The sequence below is a fragment of the Humulus lupulus genome, chromosome 6 (assembly GCF_963169125.1).
Source record: "Humulus lupulus chromosome 6, drHumLupu1.1, whole genome shotgun sequence".
Lineage (NCBI taxonomy): Eukaryota > Viridiplantae > Streptophyta > Magnoliopsida > Rosales > Cannabaceae > Humulus > Humulus lupulus.
This window is the reverse complement of record NC_084798.1, coordinates 101,120,825-101,148,099: the sequence shown is the minus strand read 5'-3', so window position 1 is coordinate 101,148,099 and position 27,275 is coordinate 101,120,825. Positions and strand designations below refer to the sequence as shown.

The 27,275-nt window shown below is 34.0% G+C and overlaps 2 protein-coding genes and 1 non-coding gene across 11 annotated transcripts; 1 reads left to right on the top strand and 2 right to left on the bottom strand.

The window, feature by feature from the left end:
• Window positions 1–6,331: 6,331 nt before the first annotated feature.
• LOC133782399 (GDSL esterase/lipase At5g55050) lies at window positions 6,332–9,787 on the top strand. Its single transcript, XM_062221702.1, has 5 exons — window positions 6,332–6,669; window positions 8,058–8,191; window positions 8,376–8,609; window positions 8,696–8,945; window positions 9,280–9,787. Exons 1-5 carry the CDS (start codon window positions 6,429–6,431, stop codon window positions 9,498–9,500), a joined length of 1,080 nt encoding a protein of 359 aa, XP_062077686.1. The 5' UTR covers window positions 6,332–6,428; the 3' UTR covers window positions 9,501–9,787.
• TRNAF-GAA (transfer RNA phenylalanine (anticodon GAA)) lies at window positions 8,261–8,333 on the bottom strand. Its single transcript has one exon. It is a non-coding gene; the product is annotated as a tRNA-Phe (tRNA).
• Window positions 9,788–9,961: 174 nt separating the features above from the next.
• On the bottom strand, window positions 9,962–23,664 carry LOC133782398 (DNA mismatch repair protein MSH5). 9 transcript variants are annotated; one of them, XM_062221696.1, is made up of 35 exons: window positions 23,504–23,664; window positions 23,145–23,176; window positions 22,731–22,825; window positions 22,528–22,608; window positions 22,389–22,461; window positions 21,812–21,875; window positions 21,221–21,375; window positions 21,015–21,116; window positions 20,914–20,941; window positions 20,809–20,840; window positions 20,669–20,726; window positions 20,305–20,391; window positions 19,930–19,986; window positions 19,721–19,822; window positions 19,563–19,607; window positions 19,259–19,336; window positions 18,939–18,989; window positions 18,747–18,828; window positions 18,111–18,184; window positions 17,931–18,030; window positions 17,527–17,623; window positions 17,315–17,404; window positions 17,144–17,208; window positions 17,015–17,073; window positions 16,847–16,923; window positions 16,619–16,705; window positions 16,321–16,382; window positions 16,151–16,212; window positions 15,832–15,885; window positions 15,660–15,745; window positions 10,921–10,952; window positions 10,796–10,819; window positions 10,305–10,420; window positions 10,109–10,206; window positions 9,962–10,015 (listed from the first exon to the last, which is right to left on the bottom strand). In XM_062221696.1, exons 1-34 carry the CDS (start codon window positions 23,537–23,539, stop codon window positions 10,126–10,128), a joined length of 2,424 nt encoding a protein of 807 aa, XP_062077680.1. In that variant the 5' UTR covers window positions 23,540–23,664; the 3' UTR covers window positions 9,962–10,015; window positions 10,109–10,125. The 9 variants fall into 9 exon arrangements, 7 of the variants coding, with proteins under 7 accessions (XP_062077680.1, XP_062077678.1, XP_062077681.1 ...); XM_062221694.1 differs by having other exon boundaries at window positions 9,962–10,206; XM_062221697.1 differs by having other exon boundaries at window positions 9,962–10,206; window positions 23,433–23,646.
• Window positions 23,665–27,275: the final 3,611 nt, after the last annotated feature.

The following is a 27,275-nucleotide window of genomic DNA, read 5'->3' as shown; positions in this document are numbered from 1 at the left end:
TCGAATAGGATAAATCTGACTGCTTTATAATGGCATCACAAGCCAAGCAAGTATTTTATGTGAGTGATCCAGTAGATGCTCAATGGTCAGTTGTCCTAACAAGTCAACCGAAAGATTATCTGATCAAAGAGTCTGGGAGCGATGACATTATACTTGAACAAGAAACGTTTACTATTGATTCACCGCCTATTGATGTCACCATTGACAATGATGATGACTATATACGCGAGAATGGTGAAGGGTTGTGGGTAGAAAATTAAAGGTATATATATTAATTTTATGATTTTGTTTTTATGTATTTTGTGAAGTTTATACCAGATAATATTTGTGTTTACTAAATTGCAGGTACATTGATTATGGATCCATCATATGATGAAGATGGCGATCCGTTTGTTGATGATCATGGTAATGGTCTAGAGGGGATTAATCCTACCGCACCAACAAATACACAAGAAAAAATATAGGGGTAAATCAAACTGTAGTGATGTATTCAAAGCAAGAAGTGAGGGTCGCAATTATGAGGTCGAGTACAATCGTTTTGGTCGAACGATGGGAAAAGGGGGGATCAAGATGAACAGCACCATCGGTCTTCTATCACGCACAACCCTTCCTTTAGATATCGACAATTGGAAACAAATGCCAAAGGATAAAAAAGAGACTTTATGGGGTCAAATACAGGTAACCTATAATATTGACTATTAAATTTATCATAACGAATTAATATATTGAAAAAAGTTTAATATTTTTGGGTTCGTTTGTGCAGGAAACGTTCAAACTTCCAAATTCTTCAAAAACAGACGTCCTCAAAGAAGCAGGAAAAACATGGAGAAATTGGAAAACAAGACTAACAAAAGATCTTATATATGTATATAAGAATGTAGCTCCTCAGCTTCTTGCCAAGCCGCCATCAGAGTACATCGAGTATTACAAACCAGAAGATTGGAAGAATTTTGTTGCAAAAAGACTAACCCCAGACTGGGAAGAGATGAGAAAACAAGAAAAAAATGCTCGGGCTCAGAACAAGTATCCACATCACTCAGGGCGTGGTGGTTATGCACTGGTAGAGCAAAAACTGGAAGAGGAATTGGGTCACGAGTTGACCGAATATGACAGAGCTGAGTTGTGGACACAGGCACGGATGAACAAGAATCGAGAAGTTATTGATGAAGAAGCTCGAGATGTGGTCAATAAGATTGTAAGTGTTCTTCAATTTTTTAAAATAATTGTAATGATTAATCTGTGTGTTAAATTCTAACCGATTTATTTACTATGTATATAGGCGGAATACAGGCAAAAAGTAGCAGAAGGCGAGTTGGTGGAGGAAGGTTCAAACGATATACTAACAATGGCATTAGGCACTCCAGAGCATGGGGGACGTGTTAGGGGGATCGGTGCACATGTCGCTCCCCGTCAATTTTTTCATGTCCCACCGTCAAAAAGATTCAATCACAAACAAAAAGGTTTGGAAGATGCTCGTTATAAAGACCTTGAAGAGAAATGGCGTCAATCTGAAGAAAGGGCACGTCAACAGGAGGAAAAGTTAAACCAGTTGATGGCGCATATTGCATCTCAACAGAGCGGTGCATTTGGATCATCAAATGCATCTGGTTCGGGTGTAGGAGGAGCCTCAAACACACCACACGCACCATATGCCCCTCCACCACCGACACAGGCACAACAGGCTCCGCCACCACCGACATGGACATCATATGCTCACCGACCACCCTCACAGCTACCACTTGCTCCTCCACCACCGACGCAGGCACCATGTGCTCCCCCACCACCACAGTCAAATTTTCCTGAGGAGGTAATAGTTTCTTATTAATTCATTATTGCATATATTTGATACAGTAAAAATAAACTAGTTTATCGAAAAGTCTAACAGATTAATTGGAATGTAACAGATTAATTGTAAGTTGTGTCTTGGTTCGACACAAAATATAGTTGCAGAGGGGAAACTTATAAGTACCTGTTGCACAGAAATACATAGCGTTCAACTGCCTCCTGGAAATTATCGTGTCAGAGTTGAGGTAGCCATTCAAGAGAACGCTAGTTTACCATATCCGCTTACAATGGAAGGTTATACATTGGTTGGACAAGCAGTCGGGTATGATGTTGGATGGCCACAACATTGGGTTCTTACTAATCAACAAACAAAAGAGCCACTTGCGCCCTCTACTCAACAACCAAGACAATCAAAAAAAAAAGAATAAAGGCATTGACATAGGAGCCTACAGAAGTGCCTATCTCAAAAATATTGAGGTGTTTGGTGAAGTTTATTGATAAATGGCAAGCTGACCGCGTGGTAGAGATTCCAATTGTTGAAAGGGTATTTGGATTCGAAACTATCGCTCTATTAGGGAAAGATGATATCCTCCACTTGTGCAACTATGAGATGATTGGACAGACTGAGCTAGCATTATATATGAGGTACAATGGTGTTTATAATCTTAGCTTATTTAGTTTAACTTGAAATTTAATAGTTTATTAACTTTTTTAATTATATGTAGATTCCTCGATGATTTGTTGCAAACGAAGGGATTGAACCACATGTACACTTTCATGCATCCCGCTTTAGTGTCCACTAATGCAGGAACCAATGAAATACGTGCTAAAAATCTCTTTGATCGGTTTCTACAGATGGAGCTAGAGACACAGTTTCTAATTTGTCCTTGGAACAACAAGTAAGTCAACTTAATTTTATATTCATATATTTTGTTTATTGATAAATATCTTACACAATGTTTTTTATTACAGCCTTCATTGGATGTTAGTATTAATTCAGCCCCACAGTCATTCGGTAGCTTTTTTGGATCCTGTAAACTCACATTTCCGTCCGGAAATCAAGGAGATAATTATCATGTAAGTTTTTCATTTTACTTAGTTAATTTATGATTTTATTTCAAACTCATATATGGGTAAATATTAATATTGTGTGCAGGGCGTTGGATCAATATGATACACACCGAAGACTAAAAGAGTCAATCAATCTAAAAGTTTGTGTTCCTAAGGTAAGTAAATAATATTACTTATCGTATTCAACTTTTTGACATATTTTTATTATAATAACTTACTAAATATAATACTTAACTTTGGATAACTATGTTGTAATAGTGTCGAAACCAGACTGGGCCAACCGAGTGTGGCTTTTACATTATGAAATTTGCTAGAGACTTAATTTCACAGCCTAGACCGAAGGCCTACTTGAAAAATGAGGTATTGTTTTGCTTTTTAATTTTCATTTAAACTATTGTTCATGATTTTATTTGGATGATTATTTGTAACTTATTATTTTAAATATTTTCTAATTAGTTTACGAATACGAGTCCATATTCGGCTGACGAAATCAACGAGATACGGGATGAGTGGACTGAATCAATTATAGCGTATCTCAATTAGCAAATGAGCAAGTGGGTGAGGAAATTTTAGTTTAAGTAGGTTTGACACTTAGAAATTTAGAACACAAGAGTACATATATTAACTTTGATATTTGAATTACTTTTATAGTTTTGATCACAAATGTTAACTCTAGATAAATGTTTATAAAAACTTATATTGTTGTTTTTCTGTTCATACTGCTGTTTTTCTGTTTCTGCTGCTGTTTTTTCTGTTTCTGCTGCTGATTATTTTTATCAAAACAGGCCAGGGAAATTGGCATAAACATTTGCAACTTCCCTGGTTAATACTTTATGTGACAGTGCCCAACTGACGCAAAAAATACTCGTTTTTAACATTTGTGGCAGTGCCCCACTGACGCAAACCAGAGTGTCATTTGCGTCAGTGGGGCACTGCCACAAACTGGCATTTGTGGCAGTGCCCCACTGATGCAAATGACACTCTGGTTTGCGTCATGAGCAATTGCGTCACATAGTACACTGACGCAAAAACTCAACTGTGGCAGTGCTAAACTGACGCAAATGGCCTTTTTTGTTGTGGTGTCAGTTGTATTAAACAGCCTACATCCACGGGGAAACCAGCTCTCAACAGTCTTTATTGATTAGTAATCTCTTATTACAAGTTACAGTCTAAAATGCCAAGTCTTGAGTATATATATAGACAAATACTCAAGGCTTACTGAACATAACAGAATTTGGTTATAGTAACAGTAAACATAACAGCCATAAGATAGCAGCCAATAATATCACAGAGGGGGTGTGTTAGAACTAACTATTAGTTGGGTTTGTTTAATCTGATTAGTCTGTTAGTTTCATTTTTGTTTTCCCTCCTTTTTCTCGTCTGTACAAAACTCTTCCTACAAATAAGAATATCCTCAGCTACTGATTTTCATCGAGTACTGTTGATTCCATTTCATTAACTTATTAGTCCTATTAGTCGGTGATGGGAATGATTACACTAGTATGATATAAAATAATAATAAAAAGTCATATGCATTATTGACCTAAACTATATATATAGAGAAAATAAACATGTCGGCATATATATAACTAAATAAAAATATCAATGAAATTTGTTCATACTGCACTAGAGTTTAATTTTCCTAGAAAATGGGCTGGATCGATAGAGACTACTAATAAGCGGACCAAAGAAAACAAGACAAAATTTTGACTTACATATGTATAGCTTAGTACGCAGTGACTTTGTCTGGCAATATTAGGCCTATTGACACCACACATACATACATAACCAGTTCAGACTTCAGATAACTAGAACCACTCGTTTGGCATTGATGCATAATCATTATAGTCAATTGGGCTTAGCCATGTATATGTGTTTATACATATATGCGTATATGTGTTTATACATATATGCGTGTGTATATATATATGATATGATATGTTTTAATATTCTCATCAGTGACACCTAATAACAGTTTCACCATCAGAGAAATATTATAGGGTGGGACACGTATATGGACTGGTTACTGATGTCAGACAACCGAACATTTGATCAAAATTTAAACTTGTGTACAGAAGTTATTACTTCAAGAATAGTGCATGCGTGTGGAATATAGAATTATTACTAGATTTTTAACACGATATATTTTCCTCTTTTTAGGAAGTGAGTGTCAACCAATCGCTTGGTGCCCAATTCTAACTCCAGATAATATTGCTAAGGATTAGAATATAAACACATTGAATAAATATCTTACATACAGACAGACATATATGACAAAATGTTGCTTTCTCTAAAATGTGCTCTCTCTTTGAGGATCGACAGAGTTACTAATATATAAGAGGAAAATTTAGCATGAAAATATATAACATGATAAAGAATAAGTCACAATCTCACCAGATTTGATTACATTTCTTCATTTTCCATTTGTCATAAAACTAGCAATATTATAAAATGACATTTGCATGATTGGCAAAGGCATGTGTAAGCCAAACCCATGTGGAATCCGAACATCAGAGATGTTCAAAATGATTAAATACAAAACTGTTATAATATCTTTTACTTTCTTTCTTTTGTTCTTATTATAATAAAATTCAAGATTTTTTAGCTAGCCAGTAAAGGAGAAAGAGAAAGACAATTGGTAGTGGATAGAGTGGGACGGTGCATCTAATTTTTTTCCTGGTCAGCATGAACTGGACGTTACGCTCAGCCAAGAATGTAAACAGTAAAACCTAGCTAGAAGAGATTTTTCAATTTAAAAAATATATAAATAAATTGTAGATATATATATCATGGGGTCCAGATGCGATACTTCTGATAGGACCTACTTATAAAATTCAAACTTTAAAAATAGCTGACAAAAATAAATTAAAAGCTTACACAAAAATAAACCACATAATGTTAAGCAATAAGTACACTATAACATGCATTATATTCCAGCAAAAGAAGAAGACACTAACATTATATGGTTTAACTGTCCTATTATATGAAGAAGATGCAAGTATTGTACCTACGTCAACAAAATTAACTCGAAACACTTCAATTAAAGGCGAACGCAATCTCTTCTTTGGACACATTTATTGACTCTAGTGGTAAATTAACACAGCTTTTTTAAGTCCATGTATCATGTGTCCATAATTGCCTAAATTAAATTAGGTTTTACACATGCAGCAATATTAGATAACACTCTGACGACATTATAATGTCATGCATACAAGTCAAATAAATCATTATTTGCTTTCATTCCTGTCATATTTCAACGGGTTCATTTAAATTCAACAAAATGAAATTAGACCAGAAAATTAAATATAAACAAAACAGCATAATAATATATATTTCTGGTGTAGTGAGAATATTAGTGGACCCCACACGGTATGAAAATGTACAAATTTCTCTTCACACATATATAGAAGCTAATCAACACTACTTGATGTTGATCAACTTACTATAAAAACAAAGCAAACCAGCCCAAACCTTTCACTGCCCCCACAAATACACATTTATTAGACTTAATAAATGTGAGTTGTGGTTGGAGTTCAAGAGAAAGATCGATACCTTATAATAACATTTTCTCAATGGGTTCCTTGTTATTCTTCTTCTGCATCATCTTTTCTCTCTTCCAATACTCCTGCTCAGAAGCTCAGAAGGTTACTCCAGCCATATATGTCTTTGGTGACTCTTTAGTGGATGTGGGTAACAACAATCACTTAGCCTTGTCTCTTGCCAAGGCTAACTTTCCTCATAACGGCATCGATTTTCCGGGCAAAAAACCTACTGGGAGATTCTGTAATGGCCGGAATGCTGCAGATTTTCTAGGTATGATATATACTGTGTTAATTTAATTAATACTATATATCTATATATAGAGAGAGAGGAGAGAGTAAGAGATTGTTATGCATATACTACTTGTTCACGTTGGTATGATAATAACTCCTTTCCCTATCTCATGAGTTTATTGTGTATATAACGTTAGGCCGTCATCAATTATTATTTCAATAAAACTGCATTTAATATATACAAAATACGTTAAAGTCAGACTACTTACGTTTTTTAAAAACATTATAAGAAACCAATTGTTTAACTACCCAGGTTATCACCCTGCTATTTATACACTAACAAGCTAGGGCGGAGGCAGTGTCCTTTTTCTCTTTCCTTATAATTTTAATATAAAAAGATTTTAAAAATTAAATAGATATGCATACTCATTTTCTATATAACTTTTATTGAAACATGTTTTGCCCCCCCTAATATTTTACTCAAGCCCGTTGTACTTATGGACAAAATCTAATTAAGAAAGAGATTAATTAATATAATTAGAAAATTAATTAATTATTCTTTCTTAAAACGCTCCACCTTTCTTTGAAATATAAAAGATTCGGATTGTTGGAAAGATCATTGTTTCATAGTTCTTATGAGAACCAAGTGTTGCCCCTGCTATAACACATCCTACTGAAACGGTGTGTTTTGCTCATCTTCCTAGGGATAACAAAGGAAACTCTAAAAGATCAAATGTTTTGGTCTTACACCAAGAAACCCCAAGAAAAGAAAAAGAACAGATCTATCTATGACCACACATTTTCGATCTTGTAATAATTCACGATATGCTTGTAGAGTGTACATAGTAAATGGTATTTAATTGTTTTCTTCTAGCCCAATATAATGAATATATTTATATATATTAATATGTTTTAATATCTACATCCATATGTTTATATTGAATATACTAGCAAAAAATAATGGTTAATGGTGGAAGATTATATTTGAAATGACAAATGAGGTGGGCTCAGTTTTCAGTGAGTCTCATGATCCCAAAAAGCCGAAAAGACATGTTACCTACTTTGCCTTTTAGATCAAGTGTATTTGTATGTGAACATTATGAGCGGTGAGCCTCTCATTCAGTGAAGGCCACTCTCTTTTTTGTTTCTGTTGTTGTTTTTTCATTTCTTTTCTTTTCTTTTTTTTTTTGGAATTCCATGAGTAATGCACTAGTTAAAAAGTTAAAAGGTTGTAAAATTAACTTTATTCTACGTGGGATAGATAAAAAGTTTGCCACCCAAGAGTTGAGAGTTGACACCACGTGTCTGCAATATGCATGCCAGGATCATTTCGAATTTGGGTGAAGTTAATTATATGTTTCTTGTTTTTAATTCGATTATATTTATATATAATAGAAAGAAATTGAAACTATAATTGTTTGAGCGCAGCTGAGAAAGTGGGCTTGCCAAGTTCACCACCATATCTATCTCTCGTATACAAAAAGAACACTGCTTTGTTCATAAACGGAACTAGCTTTGCCTCAGGGGGAGCAGGAATTTTTAATGGCACAGACGAAGTTTATGTAAGTGAATTATTACAATCATTAATTCATCTCTCTTTCTTTCGTTACTATTGAAAAATAAAATAAAAATGCGGTGAGCGTGGATCGAACACGCGACCTTCAGATCTTCAGTCTGACGCTCTCCCAACTGAGCTATCCCCGCAGAGTAAATCCTTACACAAATAATTTGTATTGAACATTTCAGCGGCAGTCATTACCTCTTACGAAGCAAGTAGAGTACTATTCTACAGTACACGACAAGCAGGTGCAGCAACTAGGATCCACAAGAGCAGAACAACATTTCTCAAAATCTCTCTTCACCATAGTCATTGGAAGCAACGACCTCTTTGGATACTTTGGCTCCTCCAAGCTTCGTAATCGAACCACCCCAGAAGAGTATGTGGACAAAATGATTGTTACACTTAAAGAACAGCTCAAGGTATGCATGTCCACCTACTAGTGATCATAATGCTCAAAGAATTGCTCTCGGCCTTGATTACCTGTTGTTTCTGTCTCTTTTAACAGAGATTACACAGTTATGGTGCTCGGAAATTTGTGATGATTGGTATAGGGCCAATTGGGTGCTGCCCGGCACAAAGGAGAAAAAGCTCGTCTGGAGACTGCTTCCAAGAAATGAATGATTGGGCTATCAAGTATAACGATGGTCTAAAGTCAACGTTGCGAGAGCTGAAATCAGAGTTGAACAACATCAACTACTCCTACTTTGAGACTTATGATGTCTTAAATAACCTTGTCCAGCATCCAGCATCCTATGGTACTAAATTACATAGTTGTTTCCCTTCTCAAACTTAGCTTTTATGCAAAAGTTTATAGAAAAGTTAACTTTTTATTTTACTTGGGTTTCAATACACTTCTATGATAATTTGTCCCTCGATGTTGTTTTCTTTTTGCAAAATCCATGTTGGTTGGAAAACTGAGCCCATTTTTACTGTCGAAAGTACAGTGGGCCTCTGTTCTCGGCATTCCTGCCACGGGTTGCCTTCTTTTTGTTTTTTGTTCTTTTTTTTTTAATAAACACGGGTTGCCTTCTTTTATCACTAATAATTTGATGTGTGACTAACACAGACAAAAATTTCAACTCATTTCAGGATTTACAGAAGTTAAATCTGCTTGCTGTGGTCTTGGGAAATTCAAGTCCGAAGTACCTTGCCTGCCAATAGCAAAATATTGCTCCAACAGAAGAGACCATGTCTTTTGGGATCTATACCATCCAACAGAAGCGACACACAGCATCTTATCTGATTATATCTTTGATGGTCCGCCAAAATATATATTTCCATTAAGTGTCAAACAGTTAGTTGCTCTTTAGACTCGAAACACCAAACCAATACAAGCACCATAAGATAATGCTACCTCAATTAACTCGTACTATCTATTGATATGAAACCCAGAAGATTAGGATTACAGCTACCATTCATAGTATAATTTTGATTTTTATATTGAAAGGCCTCCAATATGCACTCAAGAGGGAAGCCAAACTTTTTTGTAGCCTAGTGAAAAAAGCTAAACAAAAGAACAGTTGTAGCCAAATTTAACGTCAAAATGAAATCATGGATCTACATGATTTTTCGCGAAATAAAAGTATTTATATTTTAAGTTGTGTGCATTAAGAGGAAAAAATTTCGTACAAGTTTCTAGTAAGACTTTTTGTGAGTCAATAAAAGCTTAATTATTTGACCTTTCTATAGATACGATGGGAAAAGTAATAATGTCATCCACTATAGCAGAGAAAGCCTAAAAACTGCCCTTGTGTTCCATCTCCCCTTGCGATGTTCACAATTATGTCATTTAAGGACTTTTTTGCAAACTAAATCACAGGTTTTCCTGCCAAAAACAAAAGTCTCGAAGTAGAAGAAAAGTATCTAAAGAATTTAAATTCTATTTTTGTTAAAACAAATACATGCATTAAGAGGTCACCTTCAACGCCTTTAGAACTAAGATGTAAAAGTATTCTGGAAAAAAAGGCTTAGATCTCCATTGTAAACATCAAACGCCAACATCTTGTCCACTGCTTTCTGAAATTTATATAGGAAGGAATAATGAAATCATACAAGAACCTAAGTATAATATTTATCCAAGTATCGTATTTAAGGTCCTTTTTTTGAATTATTACCATGTATACTTGATCTTGGGCAGATATATTTTCATTGCACAATCGCTCAACATGCTTATTTTGTCCAATAGATTCCAACAAAGATGCTGCCCTCTTAATAACTTCCTCTGGGACGCCTGCACAAGAAATGAACTCAGTCCCCTGTAAAATTTGGAAGCCAGTCGCACCTAGCCGAAAGTAGAATCGACTGAAAATAGTTACAGTATAACGAGAAAGGGATCCGTAGAAATAAATCCAGACTTAAGCCAACAGACTTTATCAAGTTTGTGTTACTGAATCTTGTTTGTGTTCAATGAAAAATGTAAGGGATGGTGAAAATACATGGCATATTAGGGATCAGATTTACCAAATCATGCTTCCACTTAGTTCCACATTGACATTTTCCCAATGGATCTTAAAAGAATTGGGACTTGATAGAAAAGGAAAAGCAACCAGAAGAATCAATGGAATCAATAATAAATGGTTTATGCTCCAATGATCATTCAGTTTACCAGCAAGTTGAGCACAGTGCAGTCCTGCAAAATGCACAACACCCTCATGACTTCGAATGAAGGTTTCCAGTAAGCAGTACTAAAGGTATCTCTACAATAACATAAATACACAAGTTTGGACTCACCATAGCTAAGAAGTGCATAACCAGGAACTAGCCTGCAACCAAAAAAAAAACAATAGTAGAAACAATTAGAAGCAAAAACTCCTTCAAATTTAAATGAGATCTAACATTTACATCACAAGAAGTAGATTAAAGGGGGTATGTTGGCTCTATGGTTGATTAGCAAGGCTAACCTACAGTTCAACTGGTTTGACACAGAAACATAACAATCCACTAGCCATTAATGGGAAAATGTACTGTGCAGTCAACAGAAGTGAAACTACATATCAACAAATTATTCCGTGGCACGCACGTCCACTAACCTCAGTAGGGCAAGCCAATAACATAGACGGATGAAATGAGGTATTTTAAATACCAAAAATTAAGTTTCATCCATGGTAATTATAGAACTTTACTGAGTAATTCTATTATATGAAAATAAAATATCTATACAAGGAAAGAAATAAAAAATACAATATTCTAAACATTAATTTTGGATCCTAACAAATATATTTTCTATTCTAATATTTCTACACTCCCCCTCAAGTTAAGTTGTGTATATTACACAAACCTAGCTTGAAATTGAATTCTTCAAAATTGGTTCTTGGTAAGGCCTTTGTTAGGATGTTTGCCTATTTCAACATGTTTTGTTCTGTCATGGTGAACAAGATTCTTAGCAATGCTAATAGCAATTGACTATCACTGTGCATTTTAAAACCCTCGGAAGAGTCAACTCTCAACTCATTCATTAGCCTTTTAATCCACATCCCTTCACATATACCTAGGGCCAATGCACAATATTCTGACTCTGCACTACTCCTTTAAACCACAGACTGCTTTTTGCTGCGCCAAGTAACGAGATTACCCCATACATAGGTGCAGTAACCAAGAAAATACATAGGTGCAGAATATACTTTTGTTGAGATATAACAATTCCATCTTTAGATCGGGCTACCTGCATCCCAAGAAAATATTTGAGATGTGCTAGATCTTTGATCTCTAATTCTGATGCAAGAAGTTTTTTGAGATTCAAAATTTCACCTGAGTCATCTTCAGTTAAGATTATGTCATCTACATATACAATGAGAATAGTCAGCTTCCCTATTGGAGAAAACTATACAAACAAGGTATGATCAGTCTGGCAATGAGTGTATCCATTCTTCACAACCGACTTTGCAAACTTATCAAACCATGTCTGAGGTGACTGCTTCAAGTCATAAAGAGATGTGAGAAGTTTGCATACTACTCGACCACTGGAATGTTTCTCCAGTCCTGGTGGAATCTCCATATAAACTTCTTCAAGTTTTCCATTTAGAAAAGCATTTTTTACAATTCACAGCAAGTGATTACAGAACTCTTACTGTGTTAAGTTTGGCAACAGGAGCAAAAGTCTCTTGATAGTCAACACCGTATGATTGAGTGAAACCCTTGGCAACTAACCAAGTCTTGAATCTATTTACACTCTCATCTGAATTATATTTTAATGAAAAAATCCACTTACACCCAATTGCTTGTTTTCCGTGAAGTGAGGCAACTCAATGAGGACCCATGTACAATTTTTCTCAAGGGCATTGATTTCTTCATTGACTGCAATCTTCCATTTTGGATCTTTTAAGGCCTCATAGAGGCTTGTAGGAATCTGAACATGATCAAGAGGAGACAAAGGCTCGGTACATAAGAGTTAGTTTACCATAAGTAACATACTTTTCTATAGGATGACTAGTGCAAGTTCTAACACCCTTCTGATGAGCAAAAGGTAAATCTAGATCATCAACAATAGTAGGACGGATTGTTTATGAAAAGAGAGGAGGACGAGCTGGCTGGCTGGACTCAGATTTGGTTGAATGAGCAAAGAATGATCAGCTGATTTTGATAAAACACGTTGAGTTGGAGCAATAGGTTGAGTTGGAATAGTAGGAGTTTGAACAGGCTGTGGAAATGCAGCTTGATTATCCTGAAGAGTTTCCCAGAGCTGATATTCCCTCGAATGTGCCCCCTGAATATCAGACTTGGGAAAGAAAGATTGGTGTTAAAAAAAAGTGACATCCATAGTGTTGTAGACTCTTTTTGTAACCGAAGACTAACATTTATATCCCTTCTGAATGCTAGAATAGCCAATAAGAAAAAGACATTTATGAGACTTTGGATCAAGTTTTGATCTTGTTTTGATCTTGGATCAAGTTTTGATCTTGTAAGGCAGCCGAAAATTTTGAGTGGTAACTCTAAGGAGAAGTTGAGATATGAGGATATGTGGCCAGCAACAAGTTTCGTGGAGTGTTGAACTGTAACACTCGACTAGGCATGCGATTAATTAGGTAGGTGGCTGTAAGTAATGCTTCCCCCCAAAACTGTTTAGGGACATTATTTGAAAACATAATAGCTCGTGAAACTTCTAGAAGATGTCTGTTTTTACTCTCAGCCACTCCATTCTGCTGAGGAGTATCAACACATGAACTAATATGAATAATTCCTTGATCCAACAAGACCAAGAATGGAGTCAAAATACTCATTCCCATTGTCAGTTTTCAAAATTTTAATTTTTTGTTTGAATTGATTTTGAATCATGGAATGGAATATTTTAAAAATGGATGTAGTATTTTTATTTCATGAGAAAAGTCCATGTTGTTCGAGTATGATCATCAATGAAGGAGACAAACCATCTAGAGCCATTAATATTTTTTACCCGTGAAGGTCTCAAATATCACTATGTATCATTGAAAAAGGTTGTGAAGGTTTGTAAGAAGTACTTGAATAAATATTTTGAGTATGTTTTGCAAGTTGGCACACTTCACAATGAAAAAAATTTGACATTTTATTGATAAACAAGTGAAGAAAAGGGTTTTGAAAATAACCAAAGCTTGGATGTCCAAGACGAAAATGCCATAACATAACAAGACTTTCACTAGGAATAGAAACAAAATTGAAAACATACTTAAAACCAGAATTATAAACACAGCTAAACTTGTTTATTTGCAAAAGTGTCCTTGAGAAGATAAAGACCATCATGCATCTTAGCACTGCCAATCACCTTCCCCGAGCTCCCAACCTGAAATTCACAAATGGCAGGATAGAATTTAGTCACACATTTAAGATCTTTAGCGAGTTTGCTAATGGATAGAAGATTGCAACGTAATTTAGGGACAAAGAGAACAAATGAGAGAAGAAGATCATCTAATAATTTTACAGATCCAGTCCCTAATACTTTGGAAAGGGATCCATCAGTAATTCGGACAGTGTGGGAATGAATACATAGCTTGAAGGTGGTGAAGACTTTTAAATCACTTGTCGTGTGATCAGAAGCCTAGGAGTCGACAATCCAAGGACTTTTGATGGAATGAGCAGCAAATGCGTGAGATGTTGTGCCAAGTGGACTCATTAAGCTGACATTAGTCTCGACTGAAGGTAGATTGGGCTGCTTCTGTTGAATCATCTGTCCAAGAAGCTTTTGCAATGCATCAATTTGATCCTTTAAGGTAGAACTGACCTCATTGGATGTTCCTTCAGCAGTGGCAGCCACATTAGCACGCCCTTGGTGAGGTCTTGGTCGAGGTTTCCAATTCGCGGGCTTATCGTGAATCCTCTAGCAAGTGTCACGAACGTGGCCATGTCGTTTGCAGTGATCACACCAAGGTCTGCCCTTTCGAGTTCTGTCATCTTGAGAGGAGAAATGAGTGAGCACCGCAGATCCATCAGAGTGCACTATTGAGTCTGGCATCATCAACTTGTTGCGGCTTTCCTCCCTTCTGACTTCAGAGAAAACTTCACGGATGGAAGGAAAAGGTTTGAGACTCATAATTTTTCCCCTGACCTGATCAAGGTCCTTATTCAGCCCTAATAAAAATATATGTCCTTTTTTCTCAACAATTTCTTTGTATAGGGCAGCATCACTTGGACACTTCCAAGAATACACTTCAAACATATCAAGTTGTTTCCAAAAACGTGAGTGTATTATAGTACTGTGTGATATTAGAGTCTCCCTGTTTGAGTTCAAATAGTTTGGTTTATGTTTCAAAATGTTCCAAAGTGTTTTCAGAACTTGAGTAGGTATCACAAGCTGCCTCCCAAAAGGCTTGGGCAGACCGATAAAGGAGAAAATTCTCTCCAATCTCAGGAAGCATAGAGTTGATTAACCAAGACATTACCATATTGTTCTCGGCTTTCCATCGACGTAAGGTAGGATCCACTTCCTTGGGCTCCACAACTACAGCAGTGAGGTATTTATCCTTCCCTTTGCCGGAGATGTACATGATGACAGAATGAGACAATTGCAGGTAGTTTTGGCCGCTGAGTTGTGGCAGATGATTGGGAGAGAACTATCAAGGACATGGGAAGGATTTGGAGTAGTTGTGACAATAGGATCTAACTTGGATTGACTTTCTGAGGACAAAGAGTCGACTGGAATGGAATCAGTAGGAGAAGCCATTGAGGTCAAATGGATTGATGAGGAAAACGGCATGGAAGAGATTAGGGTTCAGATTAGGAAGAGATTAGCTCCGATACCATGTAGAACTTTACCGAGTAATTCTATTATATGAAAATATGTTTACAAAACTATAGATATATACAGTAAGAATAGGAACCAATCCTCTTATTCTGTTGTGAACAGAATATCCTAAAAAACTAGGACAATGAATAATAAAATATCTATACAAGGAAATAAATAAAAAAAACAATATTCTAAACATTAATTTTGGATCCTAACAAATATATTTTCTATTCTAATATTTCTACAGTAATGCAAATGTAAGAGAGAGGACACATACCGATATAAAAATACAACATCGCCAGTATTTGTTGAGTTATTGTCAGGCCTGAGCACACTCATGGTGTAAAATTTGATTTTCTCAAACTGCAATAAGAAAAGGAAGAAAATTTCACTTTTGATGATGTACAAATACCATGCGACCTATGCTGTAATTTCACAAGGATGCATACTTTTGGTAAGCAATTCTTGTCAAATAACTCAGTCAAATGAGTGCACACCAGAACCTGCAAATTAATCAGCATGGATAATATTATTAAGTAATAACTTTTCTTCATCTGTATACACGAAGTGATCCTTGTATACTGAACAAAGATGACTCCTTTTGAGGAAAGGCTAAGTGATATACTTGTCAATTTCTAAGGGATAATTAAAAGATGAAACAAAAGGGATTAATATGCATTCAATGATATGATGCATGTTGCTTGTGATGAGAAATTTCAAACCAAACTATATGCAATCTGCATGAAATAGGCAACAACCAAAAGAAACCTTTGGGGGTTCCTCGAACGAGACAAAGTGACTTATAGTTCCACCAAGCAAACCAATGCCATCTGAAACAATATCAAGAAGCAAAATGCAATACATATTATTATCTTTAATCCTGCCACTAAAAAATCTGTAGCTTGTAAATGGAAGTTTACAATTTTGGAGATACTAACCTTCTGTAAGAGTACCTTTTCCAAATTCGTCCAATAAACACAATGATCGTGAGGTTGCTTGCCTGTTAAATTTACTGAACTATGTAGTAGAATTCTTGAAGAAAATATGATTTATTTATTTATTCCTAAAACAAATAAACTCTTGACACTTGTACTTGCAGTCCTTGAGAATTTCTAAACCTAGGGGTTTATTTGAGAGGTGCCAAACTATCTACTAGCTACCAAGTAAACTTTGATGAAAACCACATATTTTGAAATGGTAGTGAGAAGATACTTAAACAGTCTCTTATGAGTATACCTTAGCATTGTTCCTACTTGATGCAAATCAATCATAAATGTTGACTGCTCTGCAGTCATAAGTTTGCTTCCCATGGCACAAAATATTCTGTTATAACTCATAACGTTTAGTAGAAACTACAGTAAGTTTGGTGATTTTCATATTAAAATAACTATTCCAAGATGGGTTGCCACTTTCTTTCTATAAACAATATGCTATCAAATTAAAAATGTCTGTAAAACATCACACCTATCAGTTAACCCCACAGTAGCAGCCTCTGCTGGTACATAGCTTCCAATGTGCGAAAGGAAAACAATTAAAGCCACCTAGAAAATAAAGTTGTTGTAAAGTGCTACATTGGAGTTCATTGCATCCACTTGCTGTTTCTAAAAAGAAAAGTTTATATAAATATCTTGCCTGTTTTATGTAGATGCTTTTCCCTGAATAATTAGGACCAGTGATGATATTTATTCTCCCTGAAAGGCAACCATAAAAGTTAGCAAGACGATTCAATATGCCAGGTATATAATACCATTTACAACTTACCTTCATTTTGAATCTTTGTGTCATTGGGAATAAATGTATCTACTGTCATTTCCTGCAAAACATGTCTGAAAATGGAATTGTCTCTTGGTACCTTATAGATAATTAGGATAACACCTAGCTTTTTGAGGATTAAATAATGACTTTGATGAAATTAAACCAGACAATTTTTACCTTCCATTTTGTATATCAAGTAAGTTCTCTTCTGTCAAAGTAGGCCTAACATAATTGTTCTGACGAGCAACCAGTGCCAATGATAACAAGCTAAAATCCACAAGAAGATTGGAGCTCATTTTAAATTTATATTTACAACAGAAATGAATAGAGGTAAATATTAAGGGGGAAGGATACTGGAAGTGAGTGAAGTTGGTTAAAGTAATTCTCACCAATCAAGTTCAGCCGTAAAATTCACAGCCTCATGCAGATGTCTTGAGAATAGTAGTATATGAGACACCAAATCTCTAATAATTGCCCTTTCCATGTCTTCATCAGTAAAGTTGTAAATTGAACAAAATATAAAGAAGATATTAAAACATAGAGCATAGAGATAGAACGACAAAATCTACTATATTTTTATGTCCAAACACTGAAATCACTGTATAATCTATCTATATAGTTATACCACAGAATGAACAGCTGTAGCTTGCAAGAGTTTGGGAAACAAATGATTTTGTTTAAATTGTTTGACAGACTACACATTATTAACGGGATAATTCATGAGGAAATTTATGTAAATTTCAGAGGGAAGGAGAGAGTAAGGTCAAAAAATAAAGCATTAGCCAGGAAATACCTAGTATTTTGTGATAAATATCTCCAAGCAGGTTATCCAATTCTTGTGTCTTTGGGGTACGATAAAAGAATCTTTTAGTTTCCCCATCCACATCAGAAAACTGCTTTTACAAGCCATAGTCAGTTATATGTGCTAGCTATAGATAAACAATCTAAATTATGCAAGCATTAATCAACTTACAGCAAACACAAAATATTGAATTTTCTCTAGGGTAATATCATCAATTTGTTCTTCCATAATGCAAAGCAAGTATCCTACAAAAATAAGGGCCAAAAAAGAGAAGAAATGGGTACTAGTTAACGATATTAATTAACTTAAAGCAGAAAATGTGAAATATGAAAAAATAAAAATGTGAATGGGCATGTTAACATCAACACAATCAGATGGTTGACACACAATCTATACTATAGACTCAACGCAGTATGGTGAGGGCTTCATGCAACCAACCAAAAAGATTACGATATTGAGTGGATGGGATGTTATAAACCAAGGTTGACCCTACATATGGTCTGCTATGATACCAAATGTGATGAGTTTGGAGTTAGCAACTGACCAGACTAGCTCAATTCTTTATCCTTATAAACCAAGCCCAACACAACCAACTGCTTATCCCATTTTAGGACTAACTGGAAATGTGAGCAAATGATAAACATTTACTTCCAAGTCTCACTCTAAATAGTGATTCTATTTAGATTTGGATTATTTTACACAGTTTCATGGCACAATAATTATCACTGATTCTATTTCAAAGGAAAATAAGTAAATTACTAATGCTTATCATAAGTTACTATACATATGCTGGAAATGTTGACCAACCTATCTGGTTAATGTAAACAATACAAGGAGCAAGGTTGCTTTTACACAACTGAGGGAATCTTGCAAGTTCAACTGATGTCACCTGCAAGACACTGTTATAATTAATTTAATTGCAAAAAAAATAAATAACTTATTTGTAGATTGAATCTCCATCTCATATTTTCCTGCTTAAATGACTTCTATTGCAATTACCTCTTCCAGAAACTCTGGCAATTCCTCATATATTTGCCTCAGCTCATCCAACTATATTAAAATAGGTCAGTTTTCAAACAAAAAAAAAATCAAATCACAGACATTAAACAAATAACTTGAATGGCATAAATTAGACACATGAACACCTTATTTCATGAAACATATAAAATATTAAATTTAAATGTCTGAATCTTATATTAGTTATCTTCTCCATCAATTTCATTGGAATGTTAATTCCAAATGTATGGAAGAATATAGAACAAGCCCTGAACTCTATAAGCCTAGAGGTAACAAGGGTAAGAAATTCACCGAATGCTAACCTCATCGCAGAAACCTTCTTTCACTATTGTCTCATAACCCTTCTGTTTACTTCTACTAACATCAAGAACACCAATTACCTACAAGTAAATATCAAATTTAAGAATATAAACAATAGAAGGGGCACAACTTTCATGATGTTCACATAGAGTATATCAAAATAACGACGAATGCTTCCACATTAACTCAAGAATGAAGAGGTCTGTTAAAAAGAATTCATAAACCTTGGGACATAAAATGCAATAGAATAAACAAAGCACTTGCTGGCTAATATCTCAAGTTACTAAAATAGTACGATAGACTAACTAATTCATAGACATAGGCAAGCTCCGTTGTAATGCTTGAACTAGCCTGGAAACAAATTTATTAGAAGTATTTAGAACAAGAACACAAACACATTAGAGCGTAAGATTTATTTTACCAAAAAAAATGTAAGATTATGCAAAAGATAAAATAATTAGTACCTTCTCAATAATATCCAAACTCAAGTAACTTGCATGCTCTTGAAGACTCTCAGAAATGCCTACTTCAAATATCTTGTTCACATGCAACAGTGAGCAAACACTCTACAGAGTACTATAAATTGTGTCAAAAGATACAAGAGTAAAATAAATACTGGGAAAGATAAGATATTAGATACAGTGCTTAGGAAATTGAACTATTCCTATCCTACCTTCAAAAAAGCAGTCCAATCAGCAATTGCACATATGGAGCTTGGAGAGTTGAATTTCTTCAATCAAAAAAGAAAGGAAAATCTTTACATACTTCAAAATGAAACAAAAAGAAAAAGGCGATATGAGTAAAAGGATAATGATGAGGGAAAATAAATTATTGATAAAGCAAGTGTCGTAATTACAAATATTTTCACAATATATAAGAAAAGCCAGCATCCAAAGAGTCCACTAAACGTGAGCAAGGAAAAATATACTACCATAGAAAGTAAACACTGACCTTGTACCAATAGGATAAATTATCAATATTTGAATTATAAGAAAAAAAATATTACAGAAAATCGACAAGGAACAATATTCATAAGAAATGATGGTACCCTGAGTATGTGAGGAACGTCCTTTACGGATTTTAGAGTTTCACGTAAGGAAAGCATCAGTTCTTCAGAAGAAAAAAAGAATGATATCTTAATACTATTAAGGAAATAGTTTATAATAGTAAACAAAGAAATCAGTCAGATATCGATTCTTCAATATTATCATGTTATACTAAACTGAACCTCTTCAGTCACCAGTGCTATTGATGTTTAATTCATAATGCACTCCATGCCAGCAGCCAAATCATCTTTAACCAAGTCAAGTGTCATGATGCTTTACCATAATACCGTTCCCTTTTGTAACCTCATGCTGAATTTGAATGAAGAGTATATGCAATTCTAATTTGGTTAAATAATGGAAGGATACACCATTGAGACGGCTGTTCAAATTGTCGAAGTCTAGTATTGGCCTCAAAAACCAGTTTCTATATGAAAAAAAAAAGTTAAAAAAGCAACAATTTAGAGTGGAATCACTTTATTATCATCATAAGCTTCTTTTGCCATTACCTCAAGAGACGTCTCCCTGCTGGTGTCACACACTATAAATAAAAAAGAAACTTAGCTAAAAATATAAGGAAACCAAATAAATTTAACAACATTAACAATACAAACCTTATTCATCATGCCAAACACAGAGAACCTGCAGTTAAAAAATTGTCAGCACATAGATCTTTTGCAAGAAAACATTTTAAGAATAATTAGTCATTATTTACCCCTCTTTAGCTTTTCCAATGCCCATATGGCTTGGATGCTTGTCAGTTTGGAATATCTGCAATGCCTCGTGAGCGGCAGCATCAAGTTTGAGAAAATTGTTTCTATTAATTATGTAAAGGATTACATTAAATTCCAAATTCTACATGCTTAATTAAATATTGAAAAGAATACAGAGAGCAAAGTATTAAAGACCATAGAGGGATACAATGAAATTTGGACAACAGAATCTATCGTAATTGATGCATTCCCACATTCCTTTTGCTCTAGAGTATCTACAATCCTTTCATTCTCTAATATGGCAAGAAGACCCCCACTTGCACGAACTTGAATATCACTTCCCATATCCATCATAGAACTCAACTGCAATAAATGAGAAAACAACTAAGCCACAAATTGGAGGACCGGAGTAAAAAATATTATTTGATTATGTTCCCAAAAATAAGATGTTCTAAGACAACAAAATTTTGGGGCTGCTGCCGCCAAGAAGAAAAAGAAAAGAAAAAAGTTAGCATAAGTATTAGTACATAAATAGACGATGCCTCGCTATTCATAGAGAACACCAAAAATGGTATGGAACAGAACTGGCTTATGCTTTTTAGAAGTGTTTTCAAAATTGTATTGCAGTAGCGATTGGAACAAGTCTGTGTCATCATGTGGCATGCAATAATATGTCATTTACAAATTTCATAAACAGTGGAATTATGATAACAATACACATAGGGTGAAAATTTGGGCTGATCATGACTCAAGGAACAAATGACCAGAAACAGAAGAACAGCAAAACTTCCCAACTTACATAACAAATCCTCTCCTTGATGTTTAGCCCGTCATCCATTCCAGTTACACGAAGGTATATTAATCTGTAAATGAGAAAGAGTATGATCACAATTGAATCATATTCATTTTAACGTTTTTCATAACAATACCACAAACACTGACACAGATATTATTCTCAAAAACTTTGAAAATAAATAATTGAAACATTTGCCCTATTTGTTTCTCAAAATTTGGGAGCCAAGAGGTTGACATGGTGGTTTGAGAGTAGACCCTACCCTACTATGGTTTTTTTCAAGGAATTTTGAAATAAATAAGTGGATCTAACAATTAACAAGCAAGTTTGTGTGAAAGCTTGGAGTTATTACTACATGGGATTGAATCATGAAAAGGCATCACGATAATATGATGTAAAAGAATTTTTTTTCATTTAACAACAGTTAATCCAAATATTTTTAAAAAGTACCAACAGCTTAGCTTTAAACACTGAAATAATTCTAAGACTACTCAACCCTAAATGTCCAACTTTTTTTTTCCTTCTTTTTTATTTTTTGGCATCGGTAAAACCCCAAAATGTGTTAGTAGATCAATGGACATACCTATGCCATGCTTGCTCATAACTGAATGTGGAACTTTTCACAAGCTTCACCATAGGAGTCTCATTTGTTCCATCTGCAAAACTTCACACTAAACAAACTAAACGGCTTAAATTGTTAGGCTGTATAATGCAGCACTTACCACTTCGCTGTAAAGCGGACAAGAGGGATTCTTCACTTTTGCTGCTTGAGTAGATGATCAGAGGCTTAGCTTGATATTTCACTGTTACAACCAAAAACATGTACAAGAAATAAAACAAAACCCAAATTAACAACAAAAAGATTACACCAGATAAATTGAGAACAACTAATAAACTCCCTCAACAAACAACATGAAATTCTTACTCAAATCTATCAATGGAAAGTCAGTGTTTCCGTCTTCCCAGACCTCCACCACATTAAGTTGCCGAATACTCGAATCATAATAAGATACTCCAACTCTGAAAATAACGTTTTGCCAAGTCATCCAAAAACTTTCAGTGTGTTTTCGTGCCTAGTTTTACCAAAAATCTAGCAGTCATTTTATATTATGGAAGGAAGTTCACAACTAAAACAAGTACCAAAAACACATCATACAACTGAAACTATGTACTACAAGGATCTGATCGTCAGGTGGGGTGATTGGATGGTTTGGAGCTGTAAGATAATAATGGCCTTTCCGCCACAAACCATTAACACTCTTCAATTCTGAAGGTAGCTTCTAACTTCCCAATTGAAAAGTTTCAAAACAGTAAAAGACTATGGTAAAAGGAATCTCACCGATGGCCATGTTGAATGCATGCCATGTACACCTACAATCAAGATCAAGAACTCAAATCATTCCTTTGTCTCTTCCTAGATTCAAATATGTAATAGATAGGCAGGAGACAAAGGTACAAATCAAATTATAATCTAACTGATTCTATTCATTACAAAACAAATATCTCGAGCTAAATTGAACCAAATATAGAAACATTTCTCATGTTTGCCTCAATTTTGTATACTCTCCTAAATTTCCACAATGCTAATGTATATCCTAAATCGATCATTTTCAAGTATTTTCCTTACGTTTTCCCAGAATCCAAACAGGAAGGCGAAAAAGTAAGAAGCAAGTATGAGGCGATGAGTCGATAATGGACCTGAGGGACAGCTTCAGTTTCATCGATTTCCTCCATTTCGATAGGTCGTACAAATTGCGTGTAGAGAAAGAAATGAAAAAATCTTAAATCAGTAGAGCATGCTTTTGTTTGAGAGCGGGAAAAGTGTGGCAGACCAGTGTCTTTCAGAGCTGAGGATGACACTCCAAATAGAATAAATAGCATTGGTTAAAATTTCCCAAATATATTGAAACGGAAATTTCACAAATAATAACTAATATTATTCAAAATTCCAAGTATGTGTTAGGGCTTTTTGGTATTATTTTCTGTTTTTTTGTTTTCAAAGTTGTATTTTCATAAATGAGAATAGAAAATTGTTTTTGTAGTTTTCAAAAAATAAAATGTGTTTGGTTAATGTTTTCTAAAAATAATTTTTTTAGTTTTATTTTTTTCAAATCTTAAATAAAATATTAACAAATATATTTACAAATAGAAAAATATTTAAAAAATTTGTAATAAATAATTAAATAAAATAATTTGAAAAAAATGATGAAAAATAAGAAGTAAGAAAGTAAGGAGAGAAAATTTGAAGAAATAGAAATTGATCCAAGAAAAAATGAGAGAGAATGTGATGAGAAGGAAAGTGAAGAGAGAGAAATGAGTAGAGAGAAAGTGATGAGAGAGAAAAAATGATGAGAGAGAAAATGAGGATATATTAAGTGATGAGAGAGAAACTAATGAGAGGAAAAATTATGTGATAATAAATGATGTTAGATAATAATAAATAAATAAATGATATGAGAAAAAAAAAAGATAGACAAAAATTTGTTGAGAACAACAGAAAACAACTTTTTGTTGTTCTCAAAATTTTCTGTTTTTTGTAACTTTGTTTTTAAAAATTGTTTTTTGAAAACAACGCCAAACACCCTAATTTGTTTTCAAAAAACAGTTTTTAGCTTTTAAAAACAAAAAACTTTTTTAGTTAAGGTGTCAAACACCCTCTTAATCTTTTTAATTTTATACCTAAAATACCCTCCTATTATATCAAATATCCTAAAACTTTCTCTTCCTCTCTCTTCCCTCTCTCTCCCCCTCTCTCTCTCATTCTCATGAAATCCTTTCTAAAACTTACAGATGTGTATGATTTTCTTGCCAAAATCGTTATTAGCCATCTTTATTGTCTATGTGAAGTCGTCAATATCAAAGGCAACATTAATTTTGAGGGCCATGGGTAATAAAATTATACATTTTATGTGTTGGGTATTATTTTTTTGGCTATTTTGAACAGATCTGAGCCTATATTAGTGTGTTTTTTGGGTTTTTTAGAGAGATTCCCCGATCTGGTTTTTTCTGGGTTTTCTGCAACTTTTCTGCTCGATAGGAGCTCGATACCGGTTCGATAGCAGCTCGATGGCATATAGAAGAAGGTTCTTTTATGAGCTTGATGCTGCTCGATATAGTTTGATTATAGCTCGATAGTTTTAGATTTTGTTGCTCGATTGAGCTCGATGGAAACTCGATAAGGGTTCAATTGGATCCTAGAATATTTAGTGTGGTTGTGTTTCTCGATATGTGCTCGATAGGAGCTCAATAGGGTTCGATGAAGGTTTTGGTTAGGTTTTATGTTCGGTTTAAGAAATTGTAGCTCGATACTAACTCGATAAGAGCTCGATGGTAACTCGATAGCGTTTGATTGTAGCTCAATAAAGCTCAATAATGTTCTTTTTTCATGAATTTCTAAAAAATTGACAGTTTTCTTGACAATTTCAATGTTTTTTTTTCAACACAGGTTCCATTGTCTACGTTTTTGTATCCTACAATGGTGTTTGGGAATTACAAAGGAATAAGTGGATTTTCAAGGACCCTCAATGCATGGTGATACTGATGGAGGATACTGTTGGTTTTTATTGATCAAATCAGAGATTATATGCAGCGAAACAACAATCAAATTGTTAATTTAATCCCATAAGATTTCTAGATCTACTTCTTCACATGAATATATATATTGAATCAAAGACATGAATAGAAAAATTACCTCAAGTCCTTCCTTGCTGCTATCTTTTTGTATGGCTAAATCCTTGAGATCTCACACCAAGATCTTCCAAAATGTTCTCAGCACACAAAGAACGAGTGTGGGCTCGCCATACAAACAATAGGCAAAAAAACTATATATCAGATGTTCTCAACACTTGAGATCTAATAAAGTTTGGACCTAGGTTTTGTGAAGAACAGTGACTTTTGTTTGTCTCACTGTTCTCTTTCTCTGAGAGAGATTTCTAGATATTTTTCTATCCCTGAAAAGTTACGTTCTGAAAAAACTTATATCTTATATTTAATATATCCAATATATTAAAATAAAATCTTTGTTATTTTAAACAATTTGAAAATAACTAATCAGTTATCAGATTTTTGTTTAAATAATAATATTTTAATCAAATTACAATATCTCATTATTTATTTAATATTTAAATAACTAAAATTGTGGAACCTAGAAACTGATTACAGTCTCTTATGCGTGTAGCACAGTGACTGTGCACTATGCTACACGTGTACCACATGCCAATGATGACATGCGATTTTTCCCAATTTTATTATTATTTAAATACCAAAAATCCCAAAAAAAAATTAATTCAAAATTAAATTAATTAATTCTTAATTAATTAATTACACATAATTAAACAATAATTATGTTTGATACATAGAAAAATATTTTACTTATCACATAAGTCCTTTTTTTTTTGCCCATTTTTGTATTTACCTTTGTCGGTGATTGTTTGAGTCATTCCGGGGACTATGGACCTATAACATTAAGCTCCAATAAATAAACTAAATAATTAAACTCTTTAATTATAATAGTTAATTTATTAATTCTGATATTACTCCACTATAAATTCAGAATTGTACTCTTTATGTTATAGATATACTTTTACAGAAATTTTTTCTTAAGTCGTCCATTGATATAACCATCTTACAATAGTTCAACCCTCTAATTAATTAGTTCATAAATTAGAATGGAAGAATTACCATTTTACCTTTCTAATTTACTTCTTATTCCTTAAGTACCATTAATTCACTAGTGAATAATTAATCTATAATCTAATTATAGATTTGAGCTCAAAATCATTCAGTTCCAGAATTAACCCTTAAGGGAACTAATATACGATCTGTTAGGAAAGATTAGATTCCGTATTATTGATACATGTTCCCAGCCATCCATGATATTAAATCTCCAAAACAAAAGTCATTAGCCTTATTCTTTGAAGAGACTTTAACGAATGAATCAAAAGATTTAATAAACATGAACAGGAGTTCATGAACACTCAGGATTTAGGTTGATCTATAAATGATCATCAGTTATGATATGAATTACAATTCTTTATTGTTAAATGGTTTTTTTTTATAAAAACTTTAATGCATATCGGTCCATGTCATATATAATCATATTATATAAAGCACATTTACCGAGATGTCTTTCCACATCAATAATCCGAATCTAGATTATTTGTATCATTATGATACTCAGTAAACCGTACTTACAACTCCAATTAAAGAATTCCAGAACTTTAATTTGTTGTTGTTGACTATTTTTATTAATTCATGTGATCTTAATTCTCTCGTACTAATACAAGATCACATCCTCAATAATGAATATGGAATTTTTCTGATATTTACAAAATTATTCAAACAATAATTTAACAATCTAAATATAACAATAATAATAAACCATTGTATTTATTTATTCACAAAAAAACAAATGTCTTTACATGCTTTTAGGACACATTCCTAACAGATACCGTAACAAACTTGCAACTTT

Coding starts and splice junctions, on each gene's coding strand:
- LOC133782399 (XM_062221702.1), top strand. CDS start 6,429: ATGGGTTCCTTGTTATTCTTCTTCTGCATCATCTTTTCTCTCTTCCAA. Junction 8,192..8,375: donor ATGGCACAGACGAAGTTTAT/GTAAGTGAATTA, acceptor TGAACATTTCAG/CGGCAGTCATTACCTCTTAC. Junction 8,946..9,279: donor CCAGCATCCAGCATCCTATG/GTACTAAATTAC, acceptor AACTCATTTCAG/GATTTACAGAAGTTAAATCT.
- LOC133782398 (XM_062221694.1), bottom strand. CDS start 23,539: ATGGAGGAAATCGATGAAACTGAAGCTGTCCCTCAG. Junction 17,209..17,314: donor CTTGATATACAAAATGGAAG/GTAAAAATTGTC, acceptor TTCCATTTTCAG/ACATGTTTTGCAGGAAATGA. Junction 17,074..17,143: donor CACAAAGATTCAAAATGAAG/GTAAGTTGTAAA, acceptor GTTGCCTTTCAG/GGAGAATAAATATCATCACT.